This window comes from Lepus europaeus, chromosome 4 (genome assembly GCF_033115175.1).
Source record: "Lepus europaeus isolate LE1 chromosome 4, mLepTim1.pri, whole genome shotgun sequence".
In the NCBI taxonomy this organism is placed as follows: Eukaryota; Metazoa; Chordata; class Mammalia; order Lagomorpha; family Leporidae; genus Lepus; species Lepus europaeus.
The window spans coordinates 19565851-19593484 of record NC_084830.1 but is presented as its reverse complement, the minus strand read 5'-3'; the positions used below and the strand labels follow the sequence as shown (position 1 = coordinate 19593484).

Genomic DNA, 27634 nt, shown 5'->3' with positions numbered 1-27634 from the left:
GAGTTACACAGAGAGAGGAGAGGCAGAGAGAGAGAGAGGTCTTCCATCCAACGGTTTACTCCCCAACTGGCCACAACAGTCAGAACTGAGCTGATCCGAAGCCAGGAGCTTCTTCCCGGTCTCCCACATGGGTACAGGGGCTCAGGGACTTGGGCCATCTTCTACTGCTATCCCAGGTCACAGCGGAGAGCTGGATTGGAAGTGGAGCAGCCAGGGCTTGAACCACCGCCAATATGGGATGCTGGCACTTCATGCCAGAGCGTTAACCCACTGTACCACAGTGCCAGCCTCTCCCCTCCTGTCGTCTTAGCATAAACTATAGTCTCCTCTGATCTGAGAGACCCACCATGAATAACAAAGTTACTCATTCCTCTTGGTAATTCCAGGGGTTTAGAGGTTAACCCCAGGAGCCTGGACAGAAGCCAGACTTCTGTTTGAAGACTAAATTCCTTACTATTCTGATATAATAACAATGCTTTTGTGTTTGTGTGTATAAATCCCGTGTGTTTTGTGCCACGTTATATATATTAAAGATTTGTTTTACTTATTTGAAAGGCAGTTACAGAGAGAGACAGAGCTCTTCCATCTGCTGGTTCACACCCCATATGACTGCAATGGCCAGGGGTAGGCCAAGCCAAAGCCCAGAGCCTGTGACTCCATCTGGGTCTTCCATGTGGGTAGCAGGGGTCCAAGTAATCCAGCCATCCTCTGATGTTTTCCCAGGTTCATTAGCAGGGAGCTGGATCAGAAGTGGAGCAGTCAGAATTTGAGCCATTACTCATAAGGGATGCTCGCATTGCAAGTGGTGGCTTACACACTGTGCCACGATGTTGGCCTACCAAATTATTTATTTATATATATATATATATATATTATTTTTTTTTGACAGGCAGGGTGGACAGTGAGAGAGAGAGACAGAGAGAAACATCTTCCTTTGCCGTTGGTTCACCCTCCAATGGCCGCTGCGGCCGGTGCGCTGCGGCCGGCACACCACACTGATCTGAAGCCGGGAGCCAGGTGCTTCTCCTGGTCTCCCATGCGGGTGCAGGGCCCAAGGACTTGGGCCATCCTCCACTGCACTCCCGGGCCATAGCAGAGAGCTGGCCTGGAAGAGGGGCAACCGGGACAGAATCCGGTGCCCCGACCAGGACTAGAACCCGGTGTGCCGGTGCCGCAAGGCGGAGGATTAGCCTATTGAGCCGCGGCGCTGGCCCCAAATTGTATATTTTTAAATTGACAATGCAGAGTTATGTAGACAAAACCTCTTATTCTTTTTTTTTTTTTTTTTAAGATTTATTTACTTATTTTGAAAAAGTTACAGAGAGAGACATTTTCTATCCACTGGCTCACTCCCCAAATGGCTACCAGTGCCAAAGCCAGGAGCCAGGAGTTTCACTTGCACTTGGGTGGCAGAAGCCAAAAGACTTGGTCACCTTCTGCTGCTTTCCCAGGTGCATTAGCAGGGAGCTGGATTGGAAGTGGAGCAGCCAGAATTTGAACTGGTGCCCATATTGGATGCCAGCGCTCCAGGCATGGCTTAACCTGCTGTGCCACAGCACCAGGCCCAAATTCATCTTTTTAAGAGATGTATTATTCATTTGAAAGAGTTACAGAGAAAGAGAGAGAGAGAGAGAGAGAGAAGATCTTCCACCCACTGATTCGCTCTCTACATGGGGGGAGAGAGAGAGAGAGAGATCAAACTGTCTATCTTCCATCTGCTGATTCACTCTCCAGTGGCCACACAGCAGGGGCGGGGCCAGGCTGAAGGCAGGAGCCTGAACTCCATCTGGGTCTCCCACATGAGTGGCTGGGACTCAAGCACTGGGGTCGTCCTCTGCTGTTTTCCCAGGCTCATTAGCAGGGAGCTGGATTGGAAGTGGAGAAGCTGGGCCTTGAACCAGCACAGATAATGACCAGTGGTGTCACGTGCAGTGGCCTAATCCATTGTGCCATCATGGCTGTCCCCATGTGCAAAGTCACAGTAATTCATGTTATCCCTGGTTTGCAGATGAAGAAACTGAGGCACAGAGATAACTTGACCAAGGTCCCATGGTTTGTAAGCAGGGGAGTCCAGATGATGGCCTTGGTGGTCCAGCAGTAGAATCCTGGCTTTTTTTTTTTTTTTTTTTTTTACGGTTTATTAATTTGAAAGGCAGAGTTACAGAGAAGCAGAGGCAGAGAGAAAGAGAGAGAGAGAGATCAGAGTGGGGGTTGGGGGGGTCTTCCGTATGCTGGTTCACTCCCCAAATGGCCATACTGACTAGGGCTGGGCCAATCCGGAGCCAGGAGTCAGGAGCTCCTTCCAGGTCTTCCACATGGGTGTAGGAGCCCAAGGACTTGGGCCATCTTCTACTGTTTTCCCAGGCTGTAGCAGAGAGCTGGATAGGAAGTGGAGCAGCCAGGACTCGAACCGGCGCCCATATGGGATGCCAGCACTGCAGGCAGCAGCTGTATGCACTATCCCACAGCACCAGCCCCTGCACTTCTTTTTTTGCTAACAGCTTATGCAGTTATCCTTCTTAGATTGTGTTATGGTATCCTTTTACCTTATTAAAAAATCATATATTTAAAACCAACACCTAACATTTCTCTCTGCAGATGTTTACAGTACATAATTATTTATCGTATTACCTATTATTGAACTTCTAAGCTGTTTGCAGGTTTTGGTGTTAGAAAGAATGCTAGAATAGGCCAGCGCCGTGGCTTAACAGGCTAATCCTCCGCCTTGCGGCGCCGGCACACCGGGTTCTAGTCCCGGTTGGGGCGCTGGATTCTATCCCGGTTGCCCCTCTTCCAGGCCAGCTCTCTGCTATGGCCCGGGAAGGCAGTGGAGGATGGCCCAAGTGCTTGGGCCCTGCACCCGCATGGGAGACCAGGAGAAGCACCTGGCTCCTGGCTTCAGATCAGCGAGATGCGCCAGCCGCAGCAGCCATTGGAGGGTGAACCAACGGCAAAAAGGAAGACCTTTCTCTCTCTCTCTCTCTCTCATTGTCCACTCTGCCTGTCAAAAAAAAAGAAAGAATGCTAGAATAAAAATTCCAAAACAGTTAAATCTTTATACTTACCTGTGATTGCTCTTAGGTTCCACCGTTCTCTCCCTCTCTTCATAGTTCCATCTTTTATAGTCTCTCCTGTCTTGTTGAATCTCCTCTCTCAGTGCAGCCCCATCCTTGGATGCTGTCTGCACCCCCTAACTCCCCATCACCTCCCTCTTTCTTGCCCTGTTGTGCTAAATGCTGCTTCCTCACCACGCCATGGATAAATCCTGCTCTTGCTCCCCTGCCCAGGCTGTAGTGACTGCTGTCTCCTAGGCTATTAGTCACCCCTGATTGTTGAAATCCTCTTTGTACCTTTCATCCTGCTTCTTGGCGGCATTTATTGTTTGGTATTGCTTTAAGAATCCTAGTGTTCATACTCTTTCCTCTCTTGCTTCTCCTGTCTTTTCTGACTGTTTCTTCAGCATTCTTTTAGTGATTCCTATGCTTTTGGATTTTTTTTAAAAGAGTTTATTTTATTTACTTGAAAGACAGAGTTACAGAGAAAGGTAGAGCCAGAGAGGGAGAGAGAGGTTTTCCATCTGCTGGTTCACTCCCCAAATGACCACAGCAGCCAGAGCTGAGCTAATCCAAAGCCAGGAGTCAGGAGCTTCCTCTGGGTCTCCCATGCAGGTGCAGGACCCCAGGGACTCGGGCCATCTTCTGCTGCTTTCCAAGGCCATAGCAGAGAGCTGGAACAGAAGTGGAGCAGCCAGAACTTGAATTGGCACCCGTATGGGATGCCGGCGCTGCAGGCCGGGGCTTTAACCCACAGCGCCCGCCCCACTTTTGGATTTTTAACCAATTTTTCTTTTTCTTTTTCTTTTTTTTTTTAAAGATTTGTTCTTTATTTATTTGAAAGAGTTACAGAGAGAGGTAGAGACAGAGAGAGAGGTCCTCCATCCACTGGTTCACTCCCTAGATGGCTGTAACGGCTGGAGCTATGCCGATCTGAAGCCAGGAGCCAGGAGCTTCTTCCAGGTCTCCCACGTGGGTGCAGGAGCCCAAGGACTTGGGCCATCTTCTACTGCTTTCCCAGACCATAGCAGAGAGCTGGATTGGAAATGGAGCAGCCAGAACTTGAACTGGCGCCCATATGGGATGCCGGCGCTTTAGGCCAGGACTTTAACCTGCTGTGCCACAGCACTGGCCCTAATCAATTTTTCAAAAAATAGTCAACATTGTTTTGTTGACTTTTTATTCTGCTAGTTCACATTGGAAAATCATGACTTCATTTCATAAAAACAAGGGATTTTATTTTCCAACTTGAATTTGGAAGTACATAATACTAGCTAGAAGGGCAGTACTTTAAATTTAGCTTTATGAAAAATTCACTTTACCACGGCTTTTCTCATTTCACTGAAGATGAATGAAAAATTGATCATTCACAAATGTCAGCCTTTGCACTGGTGTTTGGAAAGCATTCTTGTTCCACTAGGGAATTTGTCGGTTCCTCTGGCTTTAATTTTGTCCTGCTTTGTATCTGTATTTTTCTCATATTTGTATCTTGCTTTCTGATTATTCTCAGCTCCATCTTTCTGGAGCAAAGATTCTAATCACAAACGAAAACCAGGCCTTCTGTAGAACATTTGGAAACACAGAGGAAAATGTAAATAGAAAATAATGGCCTATTATTTGACTGTGCACTGATGACAGTCATGAACAGTTTTTGGAGGCTTCCCTGCCGTACCGTTTTCTCTGCTTAGACTGCCCCTCACACAGGCACCTCTAGGTCAGCTTTCAGAGTCAAACCTAGCTTTCTCCTGCACTGCTAATTCTGTTCCTCCTAATGTATGCCTCACATCAGTAGAGAGTGTCACTGTTTACATAGCTGAGTTAGAATCACTGGATTCTTTTTTTTTTTTTTTTTTTAACAGGCAGAGTTAGACAGTGAGAGACAGAGACAGAGAGAAAGGTCCTCCCTCCGTTGCTTCACCCACCCAAATGGCTTCTATGGCCGAAGCCAGGAGCCAGGGGCTTCCTCCTGGTCTCCCATGCGGGTGCAGGGGCCCAAGGACCCAGGCCATCCTTCACTGCCTTCCTGGGCCACAGCAGAGAGCTGGACTGGAAGAGGTGCAGCCAGGACAGAATCTGGTGCCCCGACCGGGACTAGAACCCAGGGTGCAGGCGCCACAGGTGGAGGATTAGCCTAGTGAGCTGCAGCGCCGGCCTCACTGGATTCTTAATTCCTTCTTTATCCCGAAACATTGATCTGATCCCTAAGTCCTTTGATGTTTCTCCCTCGTAGCTCTTAAATTTGTTCGTTTCTCCACTGCTGCTCTCTTAATTTAGACCTTCATTATCTCCTGCCTTGGTTATTCCAGAAATGTAAATTAATCTTCTTGTCCAACTTCCTTTGCTCATTCAGTATACCCACCAGATTTCCTCAAGGTGCTCTTTCTAAACCATGGACCACATCTGTTATTCTTCTACATAAAACTTACCCAGAGGACAGAGCCAAAAATTCCTGTCAGCCTCCCCTCCCAATACCTCCCTGACACACATGTGGCTAGCTACTTTATCAGCTGGCCGTAGGCTTCCGTTTTTGTAGCTGTTAATGAAGGTGCGTCATATAATACCCAGTCATCAGTTGAAGCTGTTCATATAGTATTTATATAAAGTGTTATTTATATAATTTACCCACGTAACAATTTTACTTTTTAACACAGTCACCAAGGAACTAGTTAGCTGGATGAGAGGACATGAATCGTCGGTGTTTTCCATCTCTGTGCACGCGTCAGGGCGATATGCCATCACTACTTCTTCTGATACAGCACAGCTATGGGACTTGGATACCTTTCAGAGAAAAAGAAAGCTGAACATTCGCCAGTCGGTGGGGATACAGAAGGTCAGTGAGAAAGCACGTCTTGATCTGTTTGCTACTTAGGATAGTTTCTTGGTCACCAGGATTTTTAGATGATATAAAAATAATGATTCATTGTGTCCCACAAACTTTAAGCTGTGTTTTCATAACCCAGCAACCAGCAAAGCAAAATGGCCAGCACAATTAATATGTTGTCGGTGACGACAGTTTATAAGTTAATGAGTTGTTTGTTTCTTTTTAAACCATGCCAGTAGATCTTCAGTACTCAGGATAGGTTTTGTTTAGTTGTTGGCTTTTGTCTGGTTTGTAACCTCCCCACCATCCATATTGTGGTGATTTTGAGTTTCAGATATCCAGCAGATTTGTAGGAATTTCACAGTGAGGGACTGGCGCTGTGGCACAGAAGGTTAAACCTCTGCCTGCAGAGCTGACATCCCAGATAGGCAGTGGTTTCAGTCCTGGCTGTTCCAGTTCTGATGCAGCTCCCTGCTAACACGCCTGGGAAAGCAGCAAAAAACCGACAAGTATTGGGTCCCCTGGACCCATGCAGGAAACCTGAAAGAAGCTCTTGGCCCCACCCATTTCAGGAGTGAACCAGCAGATGGAAGATTTTCTCTCTTTCTAACTTTACCTTTCAAATAAATAAGTACATCTTTTAGAAAAAAAAAATTTAAGATTTTATTTATTTTATTTCAGAGGTATAGTTATAGACAGCGAGAGGGAGAGAGAGAAAGGTCTTCCTTCCGTTGGTTCACTCTTCAAATGGCCGCATCTGCGCTGATCCGAAGGCAGGAGCCAGACGCTTCTTCCCGGTCTCCTACGCAGGTGTAGCGGCCCAAGCACTTGGGCCATCTTCTACCAGGCCATAGCAGAGAGCTGGATTGGAAGTGGAGCCACCAGGACTAGAACCAGCGCCCATATAGGATGCCGGCGCTGTAGGCAGAGGATTAACCTACTGTGCCATGGCACCGGCCCCAGAAAAAAATCTTCACAGTGAACATATGTGTCCCCACCATCTTGAGAATACCATTAACATATTTTATATTTTCCTTTATGTACTTTACATGTTTCTATATTATGGATGGAGCTATCCAACTTTCTGTTTCTCTGCTTATTAATTCTTCATGTCTCTAGTTTAAACTCTTTGTGTCTGTGTGTTTTAAAGTAAATTGTAGACATCAGTGTTCTCCATGAGTACTTTGTTTTTTTAAGATTTATATATTTTTTGAGAGGCAGAGTTAGAGAAGGGAGAGACAGAAAGAGAGGTCTTTCATCTGCTGGTTCATTCCCCAGATGGCCGCAACAGCTGGAGCTGGGCTGATCTGAAGCCAGGAGCCAGGAGCTTCGTCCTGGTCTCCCACATGGGTGCAGGGGCCCAAGCATTTGGGCCATCCTCCACTGCTTTCCCAGGCCATTAATAGGGAGCTAGATCAGAAGGGGAGCAGCCGGGACTCAAACCGGTGTGTGTGTGGGATGCCAACACCACAGGCAGAGGCTTAACCTACTACACCACAGAGCCGACCCCTCTCTGTGAGTACTTAACTCTGTTTTTAATGAACTAGTGTTCAATGTTTGTTAATGTAAAATTTATGTATAACAAAGTGCAGAAATCTTAAGTATTCATTTGTTAAGTGTGACAAATGTGTAGATCTTGGTAACCTGTGCAGACATAGCATCACCACCAACCCAGAAAGTTCCATTATTTCCTACCTGGGTAAGCATTACTCTTTAGGGATTTGCAACTATAGATGAGTGTTCCCTGTTCTAAAATTTCATATAAATAGAACTGTTTGTAATAGTTTTAGGCTATTTTCACTCACCAAAATGTTTTTGAGATTTGTCCATGTTGTATGTGTTCCATTTTACTGCTGATAAGAATTCCATTGTATAAACATACCACCTTTAATATACTACCTTTTAAAAAAATCCATTTCTTTTGCTTTTTAGTTCTTTTTTTTCCCATTTGTTTAGCCAACTACTGTTTTCAGGAGTATATGAGTCTCCCGTGTGATTAATTATTTTGCTTCAGGTTATATTATACACGCAGCATTGCTTTTAATTTCTTGGTTATTAACATGAACAACTAGCAACACATGTCAACCAAAAATTTATTCTGTAATCTCCATGGGAATCCCAGAGTTCTTTAGTGTGCCTTTAATAATTAAAAAGAGGTAAAAGTTGCAGCAAGCCTATTCATTAGAGATTTAGTCCAAATGTCTTAGTAGGTCTTTTCTTCTTTAATTGCTTTAGTAGCTAAATTGAATTTTAAATTCCAAAAAGGAGAGCACTGGGATTTGAACCCACAATGGAGACAAAGTTATGAAACAATGACACAAATACCATCTGTTCTTTTTACCATGAAATTAAAATTAGTATACACTGGATAGTTGCCAATGCTAACCTTGCTTGGTCATTTAGACATTTTAGTTTAAAAAATAGTATTCCAAATGTTAGTGATGTAAGAATAAAATTAAGTGTGCAAAATATATGTATAGTGTGACATATACCAGTAAATGTATTATAAATTGAAGCACCAAGAGCTATAGGCTACAAGCAAACATTTTTTAAGGGCCAGATAGTAAATATTTTTGGCTGTGCAGGCCAAGATAAAAATTACATAACCATTTAAGAATGTTAAAATGATTCCTAGTGCTTGGGCTTTGCCAAAATTGAAGATGGCTAAATGGTTACCACTCACTCCTAGTTTCCACTGTAAAAAGTAGAAAATAACTGATTTTTTTTAAGATTGATTTATTTATGATTTGAAAGGTAGAATTACTGAGAGGCAGAGGCAGAGGTGCAGAGAGAGAGAGAGAGAGGTCTTCCATCTGCTGGTTCACTCCCTAAATGTCCACAACAAACGAAGCTGCACCAATCGGAAGCCAGGAGCCAGGAGCTTCCTCGGGGTCTCCCACACAGGTGCAGGGGCCCAAGGACTTGGGCCATCCTCTGCTGCTTTCCCAGACCACAGCAGAGAGCCAGATTGGAAGTGGAGCAGCCGGGACTAGAACTGGCGCCCATATGGGATGCCAGCACTGCAGGCAGAGAAGCAGCTTTACCCACTATGCCACAATGCCATCCTCCAACTAATGTTAATTTACCAAATCTTAAATTAAAACCTTAATTCCTTCCAATTTTTATTAAGTATATGTTTTATTCCAATTTCTGATTCTGTGTTTTAAATAGAACTTTTATTCATTTTGCTGACATGGGAGACCCTTGAAGTCACTTTCCTTGAGTGTTTGCTGTGAAGCTCACTTTAGGATGGCTCTTTTCATCTAAAACAGTCTTCCACTTCCTTCCCCCTAACCCTACCCCAGAACATTAATTCTGTGGCAAGACCAAGCCAGTTGTCTTGGAAAATGCTGCACATTCTGGAACTGTCTCAGTGTTTTATCATTGTTGTTTAACTTCTTTTCTATCCCTGCAATTCGTGTAAACCAGAAGTTCAGCCTAAAGGCATTTATAGACTCATATTAAACATTTTGACAAACTATTTCCCTTGTATATAAGATGAAAACAGCACCTACTTCAGGACTGGTCTGAGCATTGAATGTGATAATCTATGCCAACCACTTAGCACAGGACTGATTTCTGCTATTATTATCTCAGTTATGAAGTTATCTCATGTATTTACAATGTTTTTTTATTTTTTTTTTAAAGAGATTTATTTATTTACTTGAGAGGCATAGTTACAGACAGGGGGAGAGACAGACAGAGCTCTTCCATCTGCTGGTTCACTCCCCCAGTGGCCACAATGGCCGGAGCTGGGCCAGTCAGGAGCCAGGAACTTCTTCCAGGTCTACCACATGGGTGCAGGGACCCAAGCACTTGAACCATCTTCTATAGCTTTCCCAGGCCATCAGCAGCAAGCTGGATCAGAAGTAGAGCAGCTGACACTTGAACTGGTGCCCATATGGGATGCCAGGACTGCAGGCAGATACTTAACCTGTTATGCCACCATGCCAGCCCCTATGTTTTTAAAAGACCATTAAGTGGCTGGTGCCATGGCTTAACAGGCTAATCCTCCGCCTTGCGGCGCCGGCACACCAGGTTCTAGTCCCGGTTGGGGCGCCGGATTCTGTCCCGGTTGCCCCTCTTCCAGGCCAGCTCTCTGCTATGGCCTGGGAAGACAGTGGAGGATGGCTCAAGTCCTTGGGCCCTGTACCCGCATACGAGACCAGGAGAAGCATATGGCTCCTGGCTTTGGATCGGCGAGATGCGCCGGCCGTGGCGGCCATTGGAGGGTGAACCAACGGCAAAAAGGAAGACCTTTCTTTCTGTCTCTCTCTCTCTCTCTCTCTCACTATCCACTCTGCCTGTCAAAAAAAAAAAAAAAAAAAAAAAAAAAAAAAAGACCATTAAATGGGGCCAGTGTTCTGGTACAGAGGGTTAAGCCACCTCTGAGATACCAGCATCCCATTATCAGAGTGCTGGTTCAAGTCCCTGCTGCTTCGATTCTGTTCTAGCTTCCTGCTGGAAGATGGTTGAAGTACTTGGGGCCCTGTCACCCATTGGGAGACCAGGATGGAGTTCCCGGCTGTTGGCTTCCGCCTGGTCCAGACCTGGCTGTTGCAGCCTTTTGGGAAGTGAACCAGCAGAGGGAAGTTCTCCATCTGTCTCTCCCTCTCTCTCTTTGCCACTCTGCCCTTTAAATAAATAAATAATTAGATCCCTTTTTAGAAATTAATGTGGTAACTGTCATTTCAATTACAAATGTAGCATTTATTAATGATTTTAAAATGTTTAAATAATCCAACTAGTAGCAAAATATCATCTGACCTGAATTCATTTAGCAACAAAGTCTGAACTGAATTGATGTGTGTCTGAAACATGAGTGTATTTCAGTATGGGGTATTTCCCCAGGTTCTTGGAGGCTCTCCACAATGCTGTAAAATATGTTATCTCACCTTTCTAAAATTGCAAATAATTCTGAAACATATCTGGGCCCTAGACTTTCCGATAAGAAATTATGAATCTTTAATTTCAAGTTGTTTTTAAAGAACCTATCACTTTAACTTCTTTCCACTGATTTTTGTATGTAGTAATAGCAGTAATTAGTAGTAGTAGATACTAGTTGTTGAGTGCCTACTATATACTTTTTTATAATTTACATAATTATTTTTAAGCTTAAATAATACCTTATATGATTATTTTTAAGCTGAAATGATGCTAAAGATAGATACTATTATCCATACTTTACAAGAGGGGAAACTAAAGTTCAGAAACATTATATTGTGGAGTGTCACATAGCTTATGAGAGAGAGCAGTTTGAGGCCAGCTCTGTAGTGTAGCCAGTAAAGCCACCACCACCACTGTTGGCATCCCATATGTTCGAGTACCTGCTGCTCCACTTCCAATCCATTTCCCTGCTAATGCACCTGAGAGAGCAGCAGAAGGTAGCCCAAGTGCCTGGGGCCTTGTACCTATGTGAGAGACCTGGACATAGCTCCAGGCTCCTGGCTTTGAACTGGCCCAGCCCCAGCTATTGTGGCCATGTGGGGAGTGAACCAGCTGATGGAAGACCTTTCTCTCTGTAGCTCTGCCTTTCAAATAAACAAACAAATATTTTCTAAAAAAAGAGAGAGCAAGCAATTTAAATCCAAACCTTACTCCAAAGCCATTCCGTTGTACCGTCTCCTTCTCAGGTAAACCAGTTACTCTTCTTCAAAATCGTAAATTTTGATTCTTTTGTTGATGCTTAGAGATAAGATATTGAGCTCTTTAGTTAGAGATTTTGAAACAGATCCTAGGATTTGTGGTTACTGTGGTTCAATTTATATTAAAAAGTGTCTGTGATGAGTATCAGGAAACATTTAATTGAATGTGTTATTGAACTTTATCTAGTCTCTGCATACGATGTATACTCACTAAATTTCTTGTGCATTTGACCTTAACTTCCTGGTGTTACTATTCAGAACTCTTTAAACTTTGAAAAGAGCTCATGTATTCTACAAGGAACATCTGCAGCTCCATCCTTGAACTCATCACCACAAAAGTATGTTTCGTTATGTTTTAGAAGTTTTTCCTAAGTTTTTTTATGTTTGTCAAGAGATGACACTGTCTAAATAATAATGACATGATTCATTAGGAACAATTTTATAACCATTAAAATATGGCAATTAAAATCACAGATCTAGTAATGCATAATCATGCAGGCAATAATCTATCACAGCTATTCCCCTAAAATAGCAGTTGATGCTCATTAACTTGTGAGCTTTGCTTTTCCCAGTAGGAATAAACTTTATTACTTTTCTGGGAAAATGACTGCTAATTATAATAAGAATTTTTTAAGTCACTTCTTGACATCAATTTTGAAATAGTGGGTTTAAAAAAAAAAAGATTTATTAATTTATTTGGAAGGCAGAGTTACAGAGAGGCAGAGGCAGAGAGACAGAGACAGAGACAGATTTTCCACCTGCTGTTCACTCCCCACATGCCCACAACAGCCAGGACTGGGCCAGGCTGAAGCAGGAACTCCAAAAGTTGCTACCCAACCCTACTTGGGTAGCAGAGACCCAAGTACTTAAGCTGTCATCCACTGCCTTCTCTTGTGTGTTAACAGGAAGCTGGATCAGAAGCCAAGTGGTTAAGTGGTTGGGAGTTGAGCCAGCACTCTTACATGGGATACAACTGATGTGGCTTAACCCATTGTGTCACAACGCCCACCCTTGGAATGGTGTTTTAATGCATTCATTGTAGATTATAATGTGTTCATTGTAAGTTTTTCTGTAAAGGCCTTCATATTATGAATCTTCCCAACTCAGCGAATCTCTTAGCAAAAGGTCTACCAGATGTTACCTTTGGCAAAGTGAGCCAAGGACAAAAGTGAGGAGTGGGTCATACCCCTGCCTGATTTGTTAGCATCAGATGAACTTATCATTTTTAATTGTGTTTTTCTGGCATTAATCCTGAGTAGATTATTGTTATTATTTCATTGGAGAGAGCAAGAGAAAGATGCCCATCTGCTGGTTTATACCCCACATGCCCACAGGCCAGGACAGGACCTGCTGAAGCCACCTAGGTCTCTCACGTGGCTGGCAGGAGCCTAGGTTTGAGCAATCACTGCTATTTCTGAGAGTCTAAATTAGCTGGAGACTGGAGCCAGGACCTGGAGCTAAGTAGCAAACCCAGGTTTTCTGTGGTAGGACAATTACCTTAACTGATGTCTTATACTCTAGGCCAAATGCATGCCCCCTGTGTAGATACTGTAATTACCCAGTATATTCTGTGGTGCATCATACATTTGTGTGTTGCATACAGACAACACACAAAAAATTAAACCATTGAATATTTTTTTAAAAAGATTTATTTTTCTTTATTTGAAAGAGTTAGAGAGGTAGAGACAGAGAGAGAGTACCTTTCCATCTGCTGGATCACTCCCCAAATGAAAACAGCTGGAGCTGAGCCGATCCAAAGCCAGGAGCCAGGAGCTCCTCCGGGTCCCCCACATGGGTGGTACAGGGGCCCAAGGACTTGAGCCATCCTACACTGCTTTCCCAGGTGCATTAACAGAGAGCTGGATCAGAAGTGAAGCAGCTGGGACTTGAACCGGTGCCCATTTGGGATGCTGGTGCTGCACACTGGAGTGCTGGCTCCACCATTGAAGATTTCATGGGAAAGTGTTGATCAATTTCAATTAAAATTTTGTGTTGTCAAGCAGCAGCATTTATTGCTTATGTAATAAAAAAATGGAAATTAGAATAAATTAGTGACTTTTTAAAAAAAAGATTTATTTATTTGAAAGGCAGAGTTACAGAAAGAAAGAGAGGAAGAACCACCTGCTGGTTCACTCACTAAATTGCCACAACAGTCAGAGCTAGGCTGGTCCGAAGTCAGGAGTTAGGGGTTTCATCCAGGTCTCTCCCTTGGGTGCAGGGGCCCAAGCACTTGGGCCATCTTCTGCTGCCTTCCCAGGCTCATTAGCAGGGAGCTGGATCTGGAGTGGAGCAGTGGCACCCATATGGGATGCCAACAGCACTGCAGGCAGCAGCTTTACCCACTACACCACAGAGCTGGCCCCAAATAGTGACGTTTTCAGCCATGCTATCAACTTCATTCTCAGATATAAATAAATTAAATCTCAATAAAAGATCATATATGCACTTTAAACTTGTTCCGCTTATGATCCTTGACATACATTTACCTTAAACATATTGTCCATTATTCCCTAAGTAAATTGACTAAAGAGAGATACCTATTTTAAAGCTGCAGAAACATGTTTTACAGTATCTTTAAGCAGTTTCTATTTCCAGCAGCAATGTATGGTCCATTCCCTATATTGTCACCAACATCTGGTATTTTTTAACATTTATCTGTAGTTAATATTTAATATAGTGTTTTTAAACAAAGTTGAAACTCAAAATGATATCTTATTTTCATTTAAGTCTTTTAATATAAGGTAAATGTTTATAAATTGTCACTTAGAATTCTGTGAATTGCCTCATTGTAAGTCACCTATTTTTTTAATTAAAAGGGTTTATCATTTATTTTTAGTACATAATAGTATCTGAAATCAGTATTAGTCCTTGCATTTTAAATATATTTTCCTCCAGCTTAAGAACAGGTAATTTGGAAAAAAGAAAGATTGACTACTTTTTATCACTTTAAACTTAAAGAGGGCTATATGAATTATGTGAAAAATAACTTTTTCTGTCTCCTTCTTTAGGTTTTCTTTCTACCACTAAGTAATACCATCCTCAGCTGTTTTAAAGACAATTCCATTTTTGCCTGGGAATGTGATACTCTGTTTTGCAAATATCAATTACCAGCTCCACCCGAAAGCTCCAGTATATTATACAAAGTGTTTGCTGTGACCAGGTAATGTACATTTTAAGATGTTGAGAATTAAAAAAAAATAACATTGGATTGCCAGCTTTGTTTTTTCATTTGAAAAGATAGGGAGAAGCAACCAGGGGTCTCTGTGCCTTGGTTTGTTCCCCAGATGCCTGCAGTAGCTGGGGCTGGCCCATGCCAAAGCCTGGAGCCTGGATTTCAGTCCCGGTCTCCCAAGCGGGTGCCAGGGACCCAGCTACTTGAGCTTTCACCACTAAGCAGAGCAGCCAGGACACAAACGGGCCCCCATATGGGATGCTGGCATCGCAGGCAGTGCCTTTACCTGCTATGCCACAATGCTGGTCCCCGTCATAGTCCTTTCTCAACACTGATACAGCCAGTCTGAAATACTGACCAGCATTGAATTCTTCCTCTACATTATGCACAACTCGCCCATTAACGTCACTCAGGTAGCAGATATTTTCTCATCACCTTCTTAGATTTATTTATTTGAGATGCTGCAAAAGACAAAGACCATCCACTGGTTCACTTCCGAGATGTTCACAGTGACCAGGGTTAGGCCAGGGCCCAAGCTAGGAGCCAGGAACTCGGTCCCTTTCTCCCATGTGAGTGTCAGGGACCCAGCTTCTTGAGCCATTGCTGCCACCCTCCAGGATCTGCTTTAGCCAGAGCTGGAGTCAGAGCTCAGCCACATGTGACTAGTGATGACCATATGGGACAGCATACATATAGACATTTTGATCATCACAGAAAGTTCTGTTGGCAGTGTTGTTATAAACAGTCCAGCAAGTCTTCCCTGTTGTTTTGTCATCTAGAGATGGCCGAATCCTGGCTGCTGGAGGCAAATCAAATCACCTTCACTTATGGTGCTTAGAAGCTACACAGCTCTTTAGAATTATCCAGATGCCTACAAAAGTTCGAGCCATTCGCCATCTAGAATTTCTTCCTGATAGCTTTGATGCTGGTTCTAATCAGGTCAGTAACAAAGATGCAATTTCTGAACTTCTGAACTATATTAGCTCTTATTTAACTTATATCCCAATATAAGAATTTGAAAATATTAGCATATTTGTTTTGTTTTGTTTTTTGTTTTTTGACAGGCAGAGTGGACAGTGAGAGAGAGACAGAGAGAAAGGTCTTCCTTTACTATTGGTTCACCATCCAATGGCCGCTGCGGCTGGCGCGCTGCTGCTGGCGCACCGCGCCGATCTGAAGGCAGGAGCCTGGTCTCCCATGTGGTGCAGGGCCCAAGCACTTGGGCCATCCTCCACTGCACTCCCTGGCCACAGCAGAGAGCTGGCCTGGAAGAGGGGCAACCAGGACAGAATCCGGCGCCCCGACCGGGACTAGAACCCGGTGTGCCGGCGCCGCAAGGCGGAGGATTAACCTAGTGAGCCATGGCGCCGGCCGTTAGCATATTATTTTAAACAGACTCTGGAATTGGAAAAAATTTCAAAATTTTATGTTATTTATATTATTAACAAATTATCCTTTTAAAAATCAATATGTTGGGCCCGGGAAGGCAGTGGAGGATGGCCCAAGTCCTTGGGCCCTGCACCCGCATGGGAGACCAGGAGAAGCACCTGGCTCCTGGCTTCGGATCAGCACAATGTGCCGGCCGCAGTGGCCATGGAGGGTGAACCAACGGCAAAAAGGAAGACCTTTCTCTCTGTCTCTCTCTCTTTCACTATCCACTCTGCCTATAAAAAAAAAAAAAAAAAAAAAAAATGAATATGTTGGGGCCGGCACTGTGCCATAGTGGGTACCAATTTAAGTCCCGGCTGCTCCACTTCTGATCCAGCTCTTTGCTATGGCTTGGGAGAGCAGTAGAAGATGGCCCGAGTCCTTTGGCCCCTGCACCCACATGGGAGACCTGGAAGAAGCTCCTGGATGCTGGCTTCAGATCAGTGCAGCTCTGGCCATTCTGGCCAATTGGGGAGTAAGCCACCAGATGGAAGATTCTCTCTCTCTCTCTCTCTCTCTCCCCCTCCCTCTCTCTCCCCCTCCCTGTTCCTCTCCCTCTCTCTCTCCCTCTCCCTCTCTCATTCCCTCTTTCTCTCTCTCTCTCCCTCTCCCTCTCTCTGCTTCTGACTTTCAACCCTCTCCCTCTCTCTGCCTCTGACTCTCAAATAAATAAATAAATCCTTTGTAAAAATCAATATCTTGTACATATTGTACATGTTGTACAACCTGGCTTACAGGTTGTTTTAGCTTTTTTTTACATTTGATATTCTTTTTTTTTAAATTTTTTTTATTTGAAAGGCAGAGTTACAAAGAGAGAGAGGCAGAGGTAGAGAGAGAGAGAGAGAGAGAGAGAGAAGTCTTCCATCTGCTGGTTCACTCCCTAAATGGCAGTAATGGCCAGGGCTGGGCCAGGCTAAAGCCAGAGCCGGGAACTTCATCCCAGTCTCCCACGTGGGTGCAGGGGCCCAAGTACATGGGCCATTTCCTACTGCTTTCTCTGGTGCATTAGCGTGGAGCTGGATCAAAAGTGGAGCAGCTGGATCGGAAGTGGGCCTCAAACCACTGCCAATAAACATGAGCCATAATTAATGAAACATAGTAAAAATAACTAAGAATAGACTCTCCAACTGCCCTCTCAAATATGTATGTAAACAGAAAGTCCTTGGCTTACATGGTTCCACTTAAAATTTCTTGATTTTACAATGGTGCAAAAGCTCTATGCATTTGCTAGAGACTATAATTTTGATATGTTCCTGGACTAGCAAAGTGCAGTATAATCCTCTCTGTTGGTGTTGGACTGTGTCATCAAGCTGCAGGGCCTGCCCAGCCATGTGACAACAAAAGGAAGCAACCAGCACTCTACAGTGTAGTGTGTTAAGGTAGGGTATTCGGTAGTTATATTAAATGCATTTTCAACTTATGATAAATTGATTAGGATCTAACCCCGTCATAAGTTAAGGAGTATTTGTGTGTGTGTGTGTATAAATATATAACATGCATATGTATGTATATGTGTATATGAGTATAGTTTGAAACATTTGATTTTCAAATGTTTTGGGGAACTCTGCCTCCTCTTAGGTTCTTGGAGTGCTGAGTCAAGATGGTATTATGAGATTTGTCAACATACAGACTTGTAAACTTCTTTTTGAAATTGGGAGCCTTGATGACGGAATTAGCTCATCAGTGATTAGCCCCCACGGACGGTACATTGCATCTATTATGGAGAATGGCAGTCTGAACATATATTCAGTTCAGGCTTTAACACAAGAAATAAATAAGGTATGTTATCAAGTAAACCAGTTTTAGGGAATATCTAAATACCACGTCATTTAGGATAAAATCTTTACGCTACTGTTCTGATTTCCATGGAAATTGTCCGTTTTCATGGCTGTATTCTGTGACTCTTACTCCCACAAGTCGCATCTGTAGCCTTGATTTCTCACCGATGGTCTATTCTTAAATTACTACCTTCTTATTATCTATTATCCACACTGTACATTTTATCTAAAATGCACTCCCCAATCCTCTTCTAACTGCCTTTTCTACTGAGGTTTATCACCATATTCCTAACTTTACCATGCAACCGTGAAAGTGCCTGGGTATATGATTTAAGGCCAGCTTTCAAGGAACAATTAAGTTCTACTTATTGCTGTTATAAATCATGTTCTTTTATTATGTTCTCTAGGGAATTTGGCAGAAGTTTGCTTTATTAGTCAAGAAAACATTTTTAGATTCTACTTGAAGAATAATTATACATAGTAAAGCATATTAAATTTATCAAAACAAATTGTGGAAATCATATATTAGCAAGCCTATTTCCCAAGGATATCAATTGGAATATATATAACCTATATTTTTTCTTTTTTCTTTTCTTTCTTTCTTTTTTTTTTTTTTTTAGCCACCTCCTCCTTTAGTGAAAGTGATTGAGGATTTGCCTAAGAATAAACTTAGTTCTGGTGATCTTAAGATGAAAGTAACATCAGGAAGAGTTCAGCGGCCAACTTTAAAACCCAGGGAAAGCAAAATACAAACTAGAATATTAAAACAAGACCTGACTAGTAATTTTGAAAATAAAGAGGTGAGAATGCATCATAATTAGACTTTTTTTGGTCATGATTCTGCTATGTGGAGTCTCATGATTTCTAGGTGATTGTCACTCTTCCCTGTTTCGGAAATTAAAGGGAGTATTGTATGAAGAGAAGAGAATTGCAACTGAAGTTACAATGCACTTTTAAAACTTTTTAATGGAAGAATTGTACTGTCCAATATACTGGCCACGTGTGGCTGATGAGTAGTCTGGACGTGATTAGTTTGAATTGAAATGGCTATAAGTGTGAAGCATACAGTAAGAAAGTGCGAAAATTTAGGATGAACCAAAGAGTGTAAAATATCTTATTTAATGCTTTTTTTATGGATTATATGCTAAAATAGTATTTTTATTGTTTTGGGTTAAATGTGTTACTAAACCCAATTTTACCTGCTTTTCCTTACTCTTTTAATGTGGCTCCTAGAAAATTGTAAATTACATCTGTGGTTCATGTTATGCTTTTCTTAGATAGTATTAGTATAGAAGGTTACAAAAGGAATAGAATTAAAGTGTTCCTCTTTTTTAAGATTTATTTTGAAAAGCAGAACAATAGATGGCGAGGTGGTGGGAAGAAGTGGAGAGATCTTCCCTCCTCTGGTTTGCATCCCAAATGGCCACAGTGGCCAGGGTTGGAACAGGCCAAAGCTAAGAGCCTGGAACTCCACCTGGGTCTCCCATGTGGGTGGCTGGGACCCAGATACTTGGGCCATCCTCCACTGCCCTTCCAGGCACACAAGCAGGGAACTAGGTCAGAAGTGGAGCACCTGGGCCTTGAATCAGCCCTCTGATATCAGGTGCTGTATCCCAAGCAGCCTAACCTGCTGTGGCCACCACCAGTCCCCAAAGCATCCTTTCCTGCTCCTTGCTCCCTAGCATACTCCTCATTGCGTTCCCTGGAGCTAATCAAGGATTACCTTAAAGAAATTTTCAAGGGAATTTCAATGAGTTATTGTTTTCTTCTTCAAATTTTTTATATTTTCCTGATCCTATAACTTTGGAATAAAAAGAAAATATATGGGGCCAGTGCTGTGGCATAGCAGGTAAAGCCACTGCTTGCAGTACCAGTATTCTAGATGGGTGTTGGTTTGAGTACCAACTGCTCCACTTTCACTCTAGCTCTCTGGTATGGCCTGGGAAAGCAGTAGAAGATGGCCCAAATCCTTGGGCTCCTGCACCCATGTGGGAGACTAGGAAGAAGCTCCTGGCTCCTGGCTTCAGATCAGCTCAGCTCCAGCCATTGTGGCCAATTGGGGGAGTGAACCATCAGATGGAAGATCTCTCTCTGTCTCTGTCTCTCTCTGTAGCTCTGCCTTTCAAATAAAATAAATTTTTTAGAAAAGAAGAGAATATAAATATTACAGGAGAAGTTACTAACATTTTGAAGGAATTTGAAAGCTTTTCATTGGCAATACATGAATAAATACACACATGCATAGAACACGTAAGTACGCGGCCCAGTGAATTTTCTCCAAATGAACACACCCATGAGCCCAGCACCTTCCCGCTCCCTTCCAGATGCTCTTCCTTTTACCTCGAGAGTAACTACTCTCCTGTTGCCCTGTACATTAGCTTAGTGGATGCTCTCAGGCAGTTTTCCTGAGTGGCTGATTGAACCAGTTTACATTCCTATCAGTGTTTGAGAGCTGCTCCATATTCTCGCCAGTACTTGGTATTTTTCACACTAATTTTAATATCTTTTTTTCTGTTTTTTTTTTTTTTTTTTTAAGAATTGTTTATTTTATTTGAAAGGCAGAGTTAGAGAGAGAGGTCTTCCATCCGCTGTTCACTTCCTAAATGGTCACAAAAGGCCAGAGCTGTGCCAAATCAAAGCCAGGAGCCAAGAGCTTCTTCCAGGTCTTCATTATGGGTGCAGAGGCCCAACTACTTGGGCCATCTGCTGCTTTCCCAGGCATAACAGAGAGCTGGATTGGAAGTGGAGCAGCCAGGACTTGAACCAGTGTCCATATGGGATACTGGCACTGCAGGTGGAGGCTTAACTCACTACACCACTCCATCTTTTTTCTTTAAGCATTTTTAAATTGTGAAACTTACACAGAGAAGAGTATCTGGCATATGAAGTAAGTTGTACCACGGTTTAGGTCCAGTGGACCACTCTTACTGTTTGTGGGGATGGTGCAAACATTTTCAGCTTCTAGCCAAGGGCCAACCTTGTAGTAGACCTTCTCAGAGCCAGAGGCTCAGTCATGCTGTTAACTCTTTTCTGTATATGATCACTTCTACTGTAAGAAATAAAGCATTGCCCATGGCTTTGGAGCCCCCTACATGCTTAGCCCCAATCACATTTTTCTCCCTATTTCCTAATGTAACAGTTCTCCTATTTTTTGTGTTAATTATGTTCTTGATTTTCTCTCTTTTTTTTTTTTTTTAAGATTTATTTATTTATTTGAAAGACAAAGTTACAGAGAGAGGTAGAGACAGAGAGAGAGGTCTTCCATCTACTGGTTCACTCCCCAGATAGCCGCAATGGCCAGAGCTGCACTGATCCAGAGCCAGGAGCTTTCTCCTGGTCTTGCACATGGGTGCAGGGGCCCAAGGACTTAGGCCATCTGCTGCTCTACCTGGCTATAGCATAGAGCTGGATCAGAAGTGGAGCAGCCGGTACTAGAACCGGTGCCCATATGGGATGCTGGTGCTTCAGGCCAGGGCTTTAACCTGCTGCGCCACACCACTGGCCCCCATTCTTGATTTTCTTTACAGAAACCTCTTCATGTAACCCTAACCAAAATTGTTTTAAAAAACTGAATAGCAGGTACAAAGCTGGCTGTGTAAAGATTGGGCAGTGTTGCTGCTATTCAATGAATGTTCTAAAAAGAATGTAAGCTAAATGCTATCCCTGAGACATGACCCGGCTTCAACTTTCCCGAGAGTTCAAAGAAGCCTTTTTTTTTTCTTTTTTTATGACAGGCAGAGTTAGACAGAGACAGAGAGAAAGGTCTTCCTTCTGTTGGTTCACCCCCCAAAACGGCTGCTACGGCCGGCGCGTTGCACTGATCTGAAGCCAGGAGCCAGGTGCTTCCTCCTGGTCTTCCATGCGGGTGCAGGGCCCAAGCACTTGGGCCATCCTCCACTGCCTTCCCGGGCCACAGCAGAGAGTTGGCCTGGACTAGAAGAGGAGCAACCAGGACAGAATCCAGCGCCCCAACCAGGACTAGAACCCAGGATGCCGGCACCGCAGGCAGAGGATTAGCTTAGTAAGCCGCGGTGCCGGCCACACAGGAGCCTTTACTGAGCAAACTAGAGGGTGTGATCATGAGTGGCTTCCAGGAGGTAAAAGGCTCACTGAGGCCAGTGTATCTGGCAGGGCTCTGGTGTGGATCATATCCGGATATCCTACAAAAATATGTAAGACATCTGCTTATTATGAACCCTAGCATGCTGTTAGCAGTGGATCAAAGTAGAACACTTAAGTGCTGTGAAATGCATATCTTCAACTAATCTTGATAACAGCTTATAGAAAGGAAAATAGGAACTCCATCAGTTCACTGTCAAGACAAGAAAGACACAATTCCGGGGTCCGGTGCTGTGGTGCAGCGGGTTAAAAGCCCTAGCCTGAAGCACTGGCGTCCCATAGGGGCGCCGGTTCTAGTCCAGGCTGCTCCTCTTCCAATCCAGCTCTCTGCTATGGCCTAGAAAAGCACTAGAAGATGGCCCAAATCCTTGGACCCCTGCACCCACATGGGAGACCCGGAAGAAGCTCCTGGCTTCGGATCGACACAGCTCAGGCCATTGCGGCCATCTGTGGAGTAAACCAGCAGATGGAAGACCTCTCTCTGTAACTCTGTCTTTCAAATAAATAAATCTAAAAAAGAAAAAAAAAAAGGAAGAAAGAAAGACACAATTCCAGCCAGATGCACCGAGGCTTTCTATCCTTTGTTGAACCTCGCGGCTGAGACCCCTATGTGTCATGTTCTAACAGACCAGTCACAGAAAAAGCTTGCCAGGTTCCAGTCTAGGGAAGGTCGTGTGTCATGAACTTTATTTGCTATGCGTATGTACATTTGGGAAAAAGGAGAAGAGACATCCCATGATCTCTTTTGTGTTGTATTCCAAAGTTGAAAAGCCACTGTGGCCACATTATCCTTTGTTCGCGTTTCAGTTTTATGATTCTATCACTTACTGACACTATCTTTTTTTAGAATGAATTGTCATATGGATTAAATAAAAAACGTTTACAAATCTTATTAAAAGGCTATGGTGAATATCCAACCAAATACAGGTAAAATTTAAATTCTTTTAGGTTAAATCAGTTTTACTAAAACAAAATGTTTTGGTTAAAATTACGTTTTAATTTCAGAATGTTTATTTGGCGCTCTCTGCTACAACTGCCTGAAAATCATACTGCATTCAGCAGCCTGTTAGATAAGGGTACTCACGTGGCATTTCTCAACCTTCAGAAGAAATACCCCATCAAAAGTAGGAAGCTACTCAGAGTGCTACAGAGGTATGTTCGGCATGTGACAGTAGTGTGGGTGAGACCTGCACAGGATCATTGCTGTGGTTTTAAACCCTCTTTTTTTTTTTTTACATATTGGTCAACTTTGATCATCCTTAGGTGGTATGCTGATTGATTTCGTTTAAAGACCAAAATGTATATGTATTATATTGGAGTATTTATGTTGTGTTCTAGAAAATAGAAATCTTTCACATAACCCAGGAAGGGTGGGGAACGTGCAGCCTCTGGCCTCAACAAGATCCCGCAGAATCACCTGGTCTGGCTTTGCCAAGATAGTCACAGACAAGACTCAAAACTCAGTAAATCAGCAGGCTAATTTTTTTAAAAAGATTTATTTATTTATTTGAAAGGCAGATTTTACAGAGAGGCAGAGGCAGAGAGACAGAGAAAAAGGTCTTCCGTCTGCTGGATCACTCCCCAAACCCCTGCTGATCCGAAGCTGGGAGCCAGGAGCTTCCTCCGGGTCTCCCACGTGCAGGGGCCCAAGGACTTGGGCCATCTTCCACTGCTTTCCCAGCGATAGAGAGCTGGATCAGAAATGGAGCTTTTCAGTTTTATGATTCTATCACTTACACTATCTTTTTTTAGAATGAATTGTCATATGGATTAAATAAAAAACATATACAAATCTTATTAAAAGGGGTATTATCTTATTATTATGGGCACCTGAACCGGCACCCTGTGGGATGCTGGCACCGCAGGCAGCAGCTTTACCCACTAGGCCACAACGCCAGCCCTGGCAGGCTAACTTTTAAGTTGGTAATTTTGTATGGCCCACAAATGATGTTATAAATATCCAAATGGCCCTTGGCAGGAAACGGGTTTCCTTCTCTGAAAAGATACAAGGAGATTAACTGAAAGAGCTATGAATTTCAAAGCAGAAGGTTTGAGTCTTTGTTCCATCTCTTAATACTTGTGATGTAGGATGTGTCATTGGACTACCCTCAGCCCTAATTCCTTTATGTGAAAGTAGAAGTAACAACACCAACATCATAGGACTATTTGGGGAAACAGATGAATGTCTCTTAAGAGATGCTTATGCCAGGGTCCAGTTCACAGAAAGCATTCAGTAAACGTTCATAATAATATAGCTGGAGCCGGCGCTGTGGCATAGTGGGTAAAGCCGCCACCTGCAGTGCTGGCATCCCATATGGGTGCTAGTTCAAGTTCTGGCAGCCCTGCTTCCGATCCAGCTCTCTGCCATGGCCTGGGAAAGCAGTGGAAGATGGCCCGAGTGCTTGGGCCTCTGCAACCACATGGGAGACCCAGAAGAAGCTCCTGGCTTCCGATCGGCGCAGCTCCAGCTGTTGCGGCCATCAAAGGGAGTGAACCAATGGATGGAAGATATCTCTCTCTCTTCTCTCTGCCTCTGCCTCTCTATAACTCTGCCTTTCAAATAAATAAATAAATCTTTTTAAAAAAATAATAGCTAACCCTTGAAAGTGCTTTTCATATGGTAAGCACTAATAAATGTACATTTAATTTATTTTACAAATGAACAGCTAAGAGAAAGGTTAAGTAACATGATCCAATGAATGAGTGTTAGGGCTAAGATTAAGCCAGGCTCCAGATTCTGAAACATTTCAAATAAAATTTTTGTTATGAATAATAGTATCCTCATGGCATCCCCCAGCTTCAACAGGTTCTGTCTGTAGATTCTGTCTCCCTCTTTTGTTCTTACAATTTATTTGTGGAAGAAACCAGGTCATTTAACCTATCATTTTCCATCTTCTGGATTTTGCTGATTGTATTTCTCTGTCATCATTCACTGTGTCTCTGTTTCTTCTGAATTTACTATAAACCAACACTTAGAGCTAGAGGCTGGATGTGACTGAAGAATTTAATTTTCCCCTTTGTGGTTCACTTCTTTATTTTATAAGAATACCTCAGAGGTGGTGTTACGTATCTGTTGGGTTTTAATGACTGCTTCCCTCTGTATTTTTTTCTTAAGATTTATTTACTTGAGAGGTATAGTAACAGGCAGAGACAGAAAGAGGTCTTCCATCTGCTGGTTCACTCCCCACATGGCCACAACTGCTGGAGCTGCACCAATCCCAAGCCAGGAGCCAGGAGTTTCTTCCTGGTCTCCCATGCCAGTGCAGGGGCCCAGGCACTTGGGTCATCTTCTGCTGCTATCCCAGTCCATCAACGGGGAGCTGGATCAGAAGTGGAGCAACTAGAACTTGAACTGGCGCCCAGATGGGATGCCGGCCCCGCAGGTGGATGCTTAACCTACTATGCCACCGTACCAGCCCCTTGTCTCTCTTTTGATAATGTTATTGATCATTGATGATCATTGTCTAGTTCTGTTATTTCACCAGAAATTTGCAAAACAGTGATAATCTGATTCTATCATTCCCTTCCTTTTGAACTGGGAAATTTCTATAAAGAAAAGCTTCCTATTTTAGCTATTTGGTTACTCTGAGATATAACTCATGTAAGAAAAACAAGTGAAATGCAAGTACTTTTTTTTTTTTTTTTTAATTTACCAGTTTTTGGAATGGTGTATTATCTTAGAGTGCCTCCCCCTCTCCCAGCTCCCTGCAAAGTCATTATTAGCTCTTAGATTTAAACATATAGTCTTTTTCTGTGGATCAAAGGAGTTCCTGCTGACGTTTTCAATTCAAATTTAGAATTACAGTGTTTTTTTACATAGCTTCTTTGGTTTTATATTTATATTATTTTCTCTTATGCTAAAAATCTCGATTCCTAACAGCACCACAAATATTCCTTACTTTTACACATATGCATACACAGAGTGATGTGTACATATGTATATAATAAAAACTATGTATATATAACAATATGGACATGTATCTCACATTGTGATTATTGAAAATCGTTCAGAATATTTTGTGTGGTCCTTTTTGTCCTTGGGTTATGTTCCACTTAGGCACGTACATCAAATTATTGTTTTAAAGTCACTTGAAATAATTCCTATTCATATGGTAATACCATTAGCTCACTACACAATGTGGATAATTTGTTTCCTTTGTCTTTAGCATTTTGAAAATTTTATAACTTTTGTTTTTAATTTTATAAAGCACATGTCTCTGAATGAACTCTAAAATATAAACTCAGGACAGTCTGGCTTCTGTCTTATTACTGCCTTCCCCATAACTAATCCTTTTCATAAATGTTGTTTTATATATATATGTATATACAAGTATATCTGTGCTCTCCTCCCTTAGCTAAATGGTTGTATACCGTAATACTTTTCTGTGTCTTGCTTTGTAAATTTAACAAAATATCCTGGATATCTTTTCATAGCGAAATATAGAAATATTCTTTCTTTCTTTCTTAGCTACATTATGCTCCATTGTGCAAATGTATTATTTGATCTGTCCCCTCTTAGTGACCATTTGGATTGTTTCAAATCTTTTGCTGTTACAAGCATGCCACATTAATTAACTTTGTCCATAAGTTTTTTTTTAATTTAAATGCATCTTTGGATTTGTTCTTAAATTTTAGATTGTTGAGTAAAAATTTCTTTTTATGTAAATGAATCTTTGGGACTAATTCTTAAATTTTAGATTGTTGAGTCAAAGAGTAAATGCATAATACAATATATTCTTTTTTTTTTTTTTTTTTTTTGAAAGGCAGAGTTACTGGGTCGGCCCTGTAGCAAAGGGTGGTAAAGTTGGCCAGCGCCGCGGCTCACTAGGCTAATCCTCCGCCTTGCGGCGCCGGCACACCGGGTTCTAGTCCCGATCGGGGCACCGATCCTGTCCCGGTTGCCCCTCTTCCAGGCCAGCTCTCTGCTGTGGCCAGGGAAGGCAGTGGAGGATGGCTCAAGTGCTTGGGCCCTGCACCCCATGGGAGACCAGGAGAAGCACCTGGCTCCTGCCATCGGATCAGTGCGGTGCGCCGGCCGCAGCGCGCTACCGCGGCGGCCATTGGAGGGTGAACCAACGGCAAAAAAAGGAAGACCTTTCTCTCTGTCTCTCTCTCACTGTCCACTCTGCCTGTCAAAAATTTAAAAAAAAAAAAAGGGTGGGAAAGCCACCACCTGCAGTGCTGGCATCCCATATGGGCGCCAGTTCATGTCTCAGCTGCTCATCTTCCGATCCAGTTCTCTGCTATGGCCTGGGAAAGCAGTAGAAGATGGCCCAAATGCTTGGACCCCTACACTCACATGGGAGACCCAGAAGAAGCTCCTGACTCCTGGCTTCGGATCGGCGCAGCTGCAGCCGTTTGGGGAGTGAACCAGCGATGGAAGACCTCTCCTTCTGCCTTTGCCTCTGCCTCTCTCTAACTCTGACTTTCAGATAAATAAATAAATCTTTAAAAAAGAAAGAAAGAAGAGCAAGACACAGAAAGAAAGAGAAAGCAAAGAGCAAGGAAGAAAGGAAGGAAGAGTTACAGAGAGGCAGAGACAGAAAGAGAAATCTTCCATCCATTGGTTCACTTCCTAAATGGCAGCAATGGGCTGATCCGAAGCCAGGAGCCAGGAG

At 43.0% G+C, this 27634-nt stretch overlaps 1 protein-coding gene across 4 annotated transcripts in view; it reads left to right on the top strand.

Annotated features, from left to right (window-relative positions):
* Positions 1–27634, top strand: part of TBC1D31 (TBC1 domain family member 31) — a 64091-nt gene that overhangs the window by 6707 nt on the left and 29750 nt on the right. For 3 of the 4 annotated variants that reach the window (XM_062188042.1, XM_062188041.1, XM_062188043.1), the window contains 7 exons: positions 5705–5883; positions 14528–14679; positions 15471–15630; positions 17698–17898; positions 18518–18697; positions 22864–22943; positions 23022–23168. In XM_062188042.1, coding sequence (XP_062044026.1) covers positions 5705–5883; positions 14528–14679; positions 15471–15630; positions 17698–17898; positions 18518–18697; positions 22864–22943; positions 23022–23168 — 1099 coding nt within the window. Of the gene's footprint in view, positions 1–5704; positions 5884–11775; positions 11858–14527; positions 14680–15470; positions 15631–17697; positions 17899–18517; positions 18698–22863; positions 22944–23021; positions 23169–27634 lie in introns of those variants that run through there. The other variant, XM_062188044.1, reaches the window with a different exon arrangement.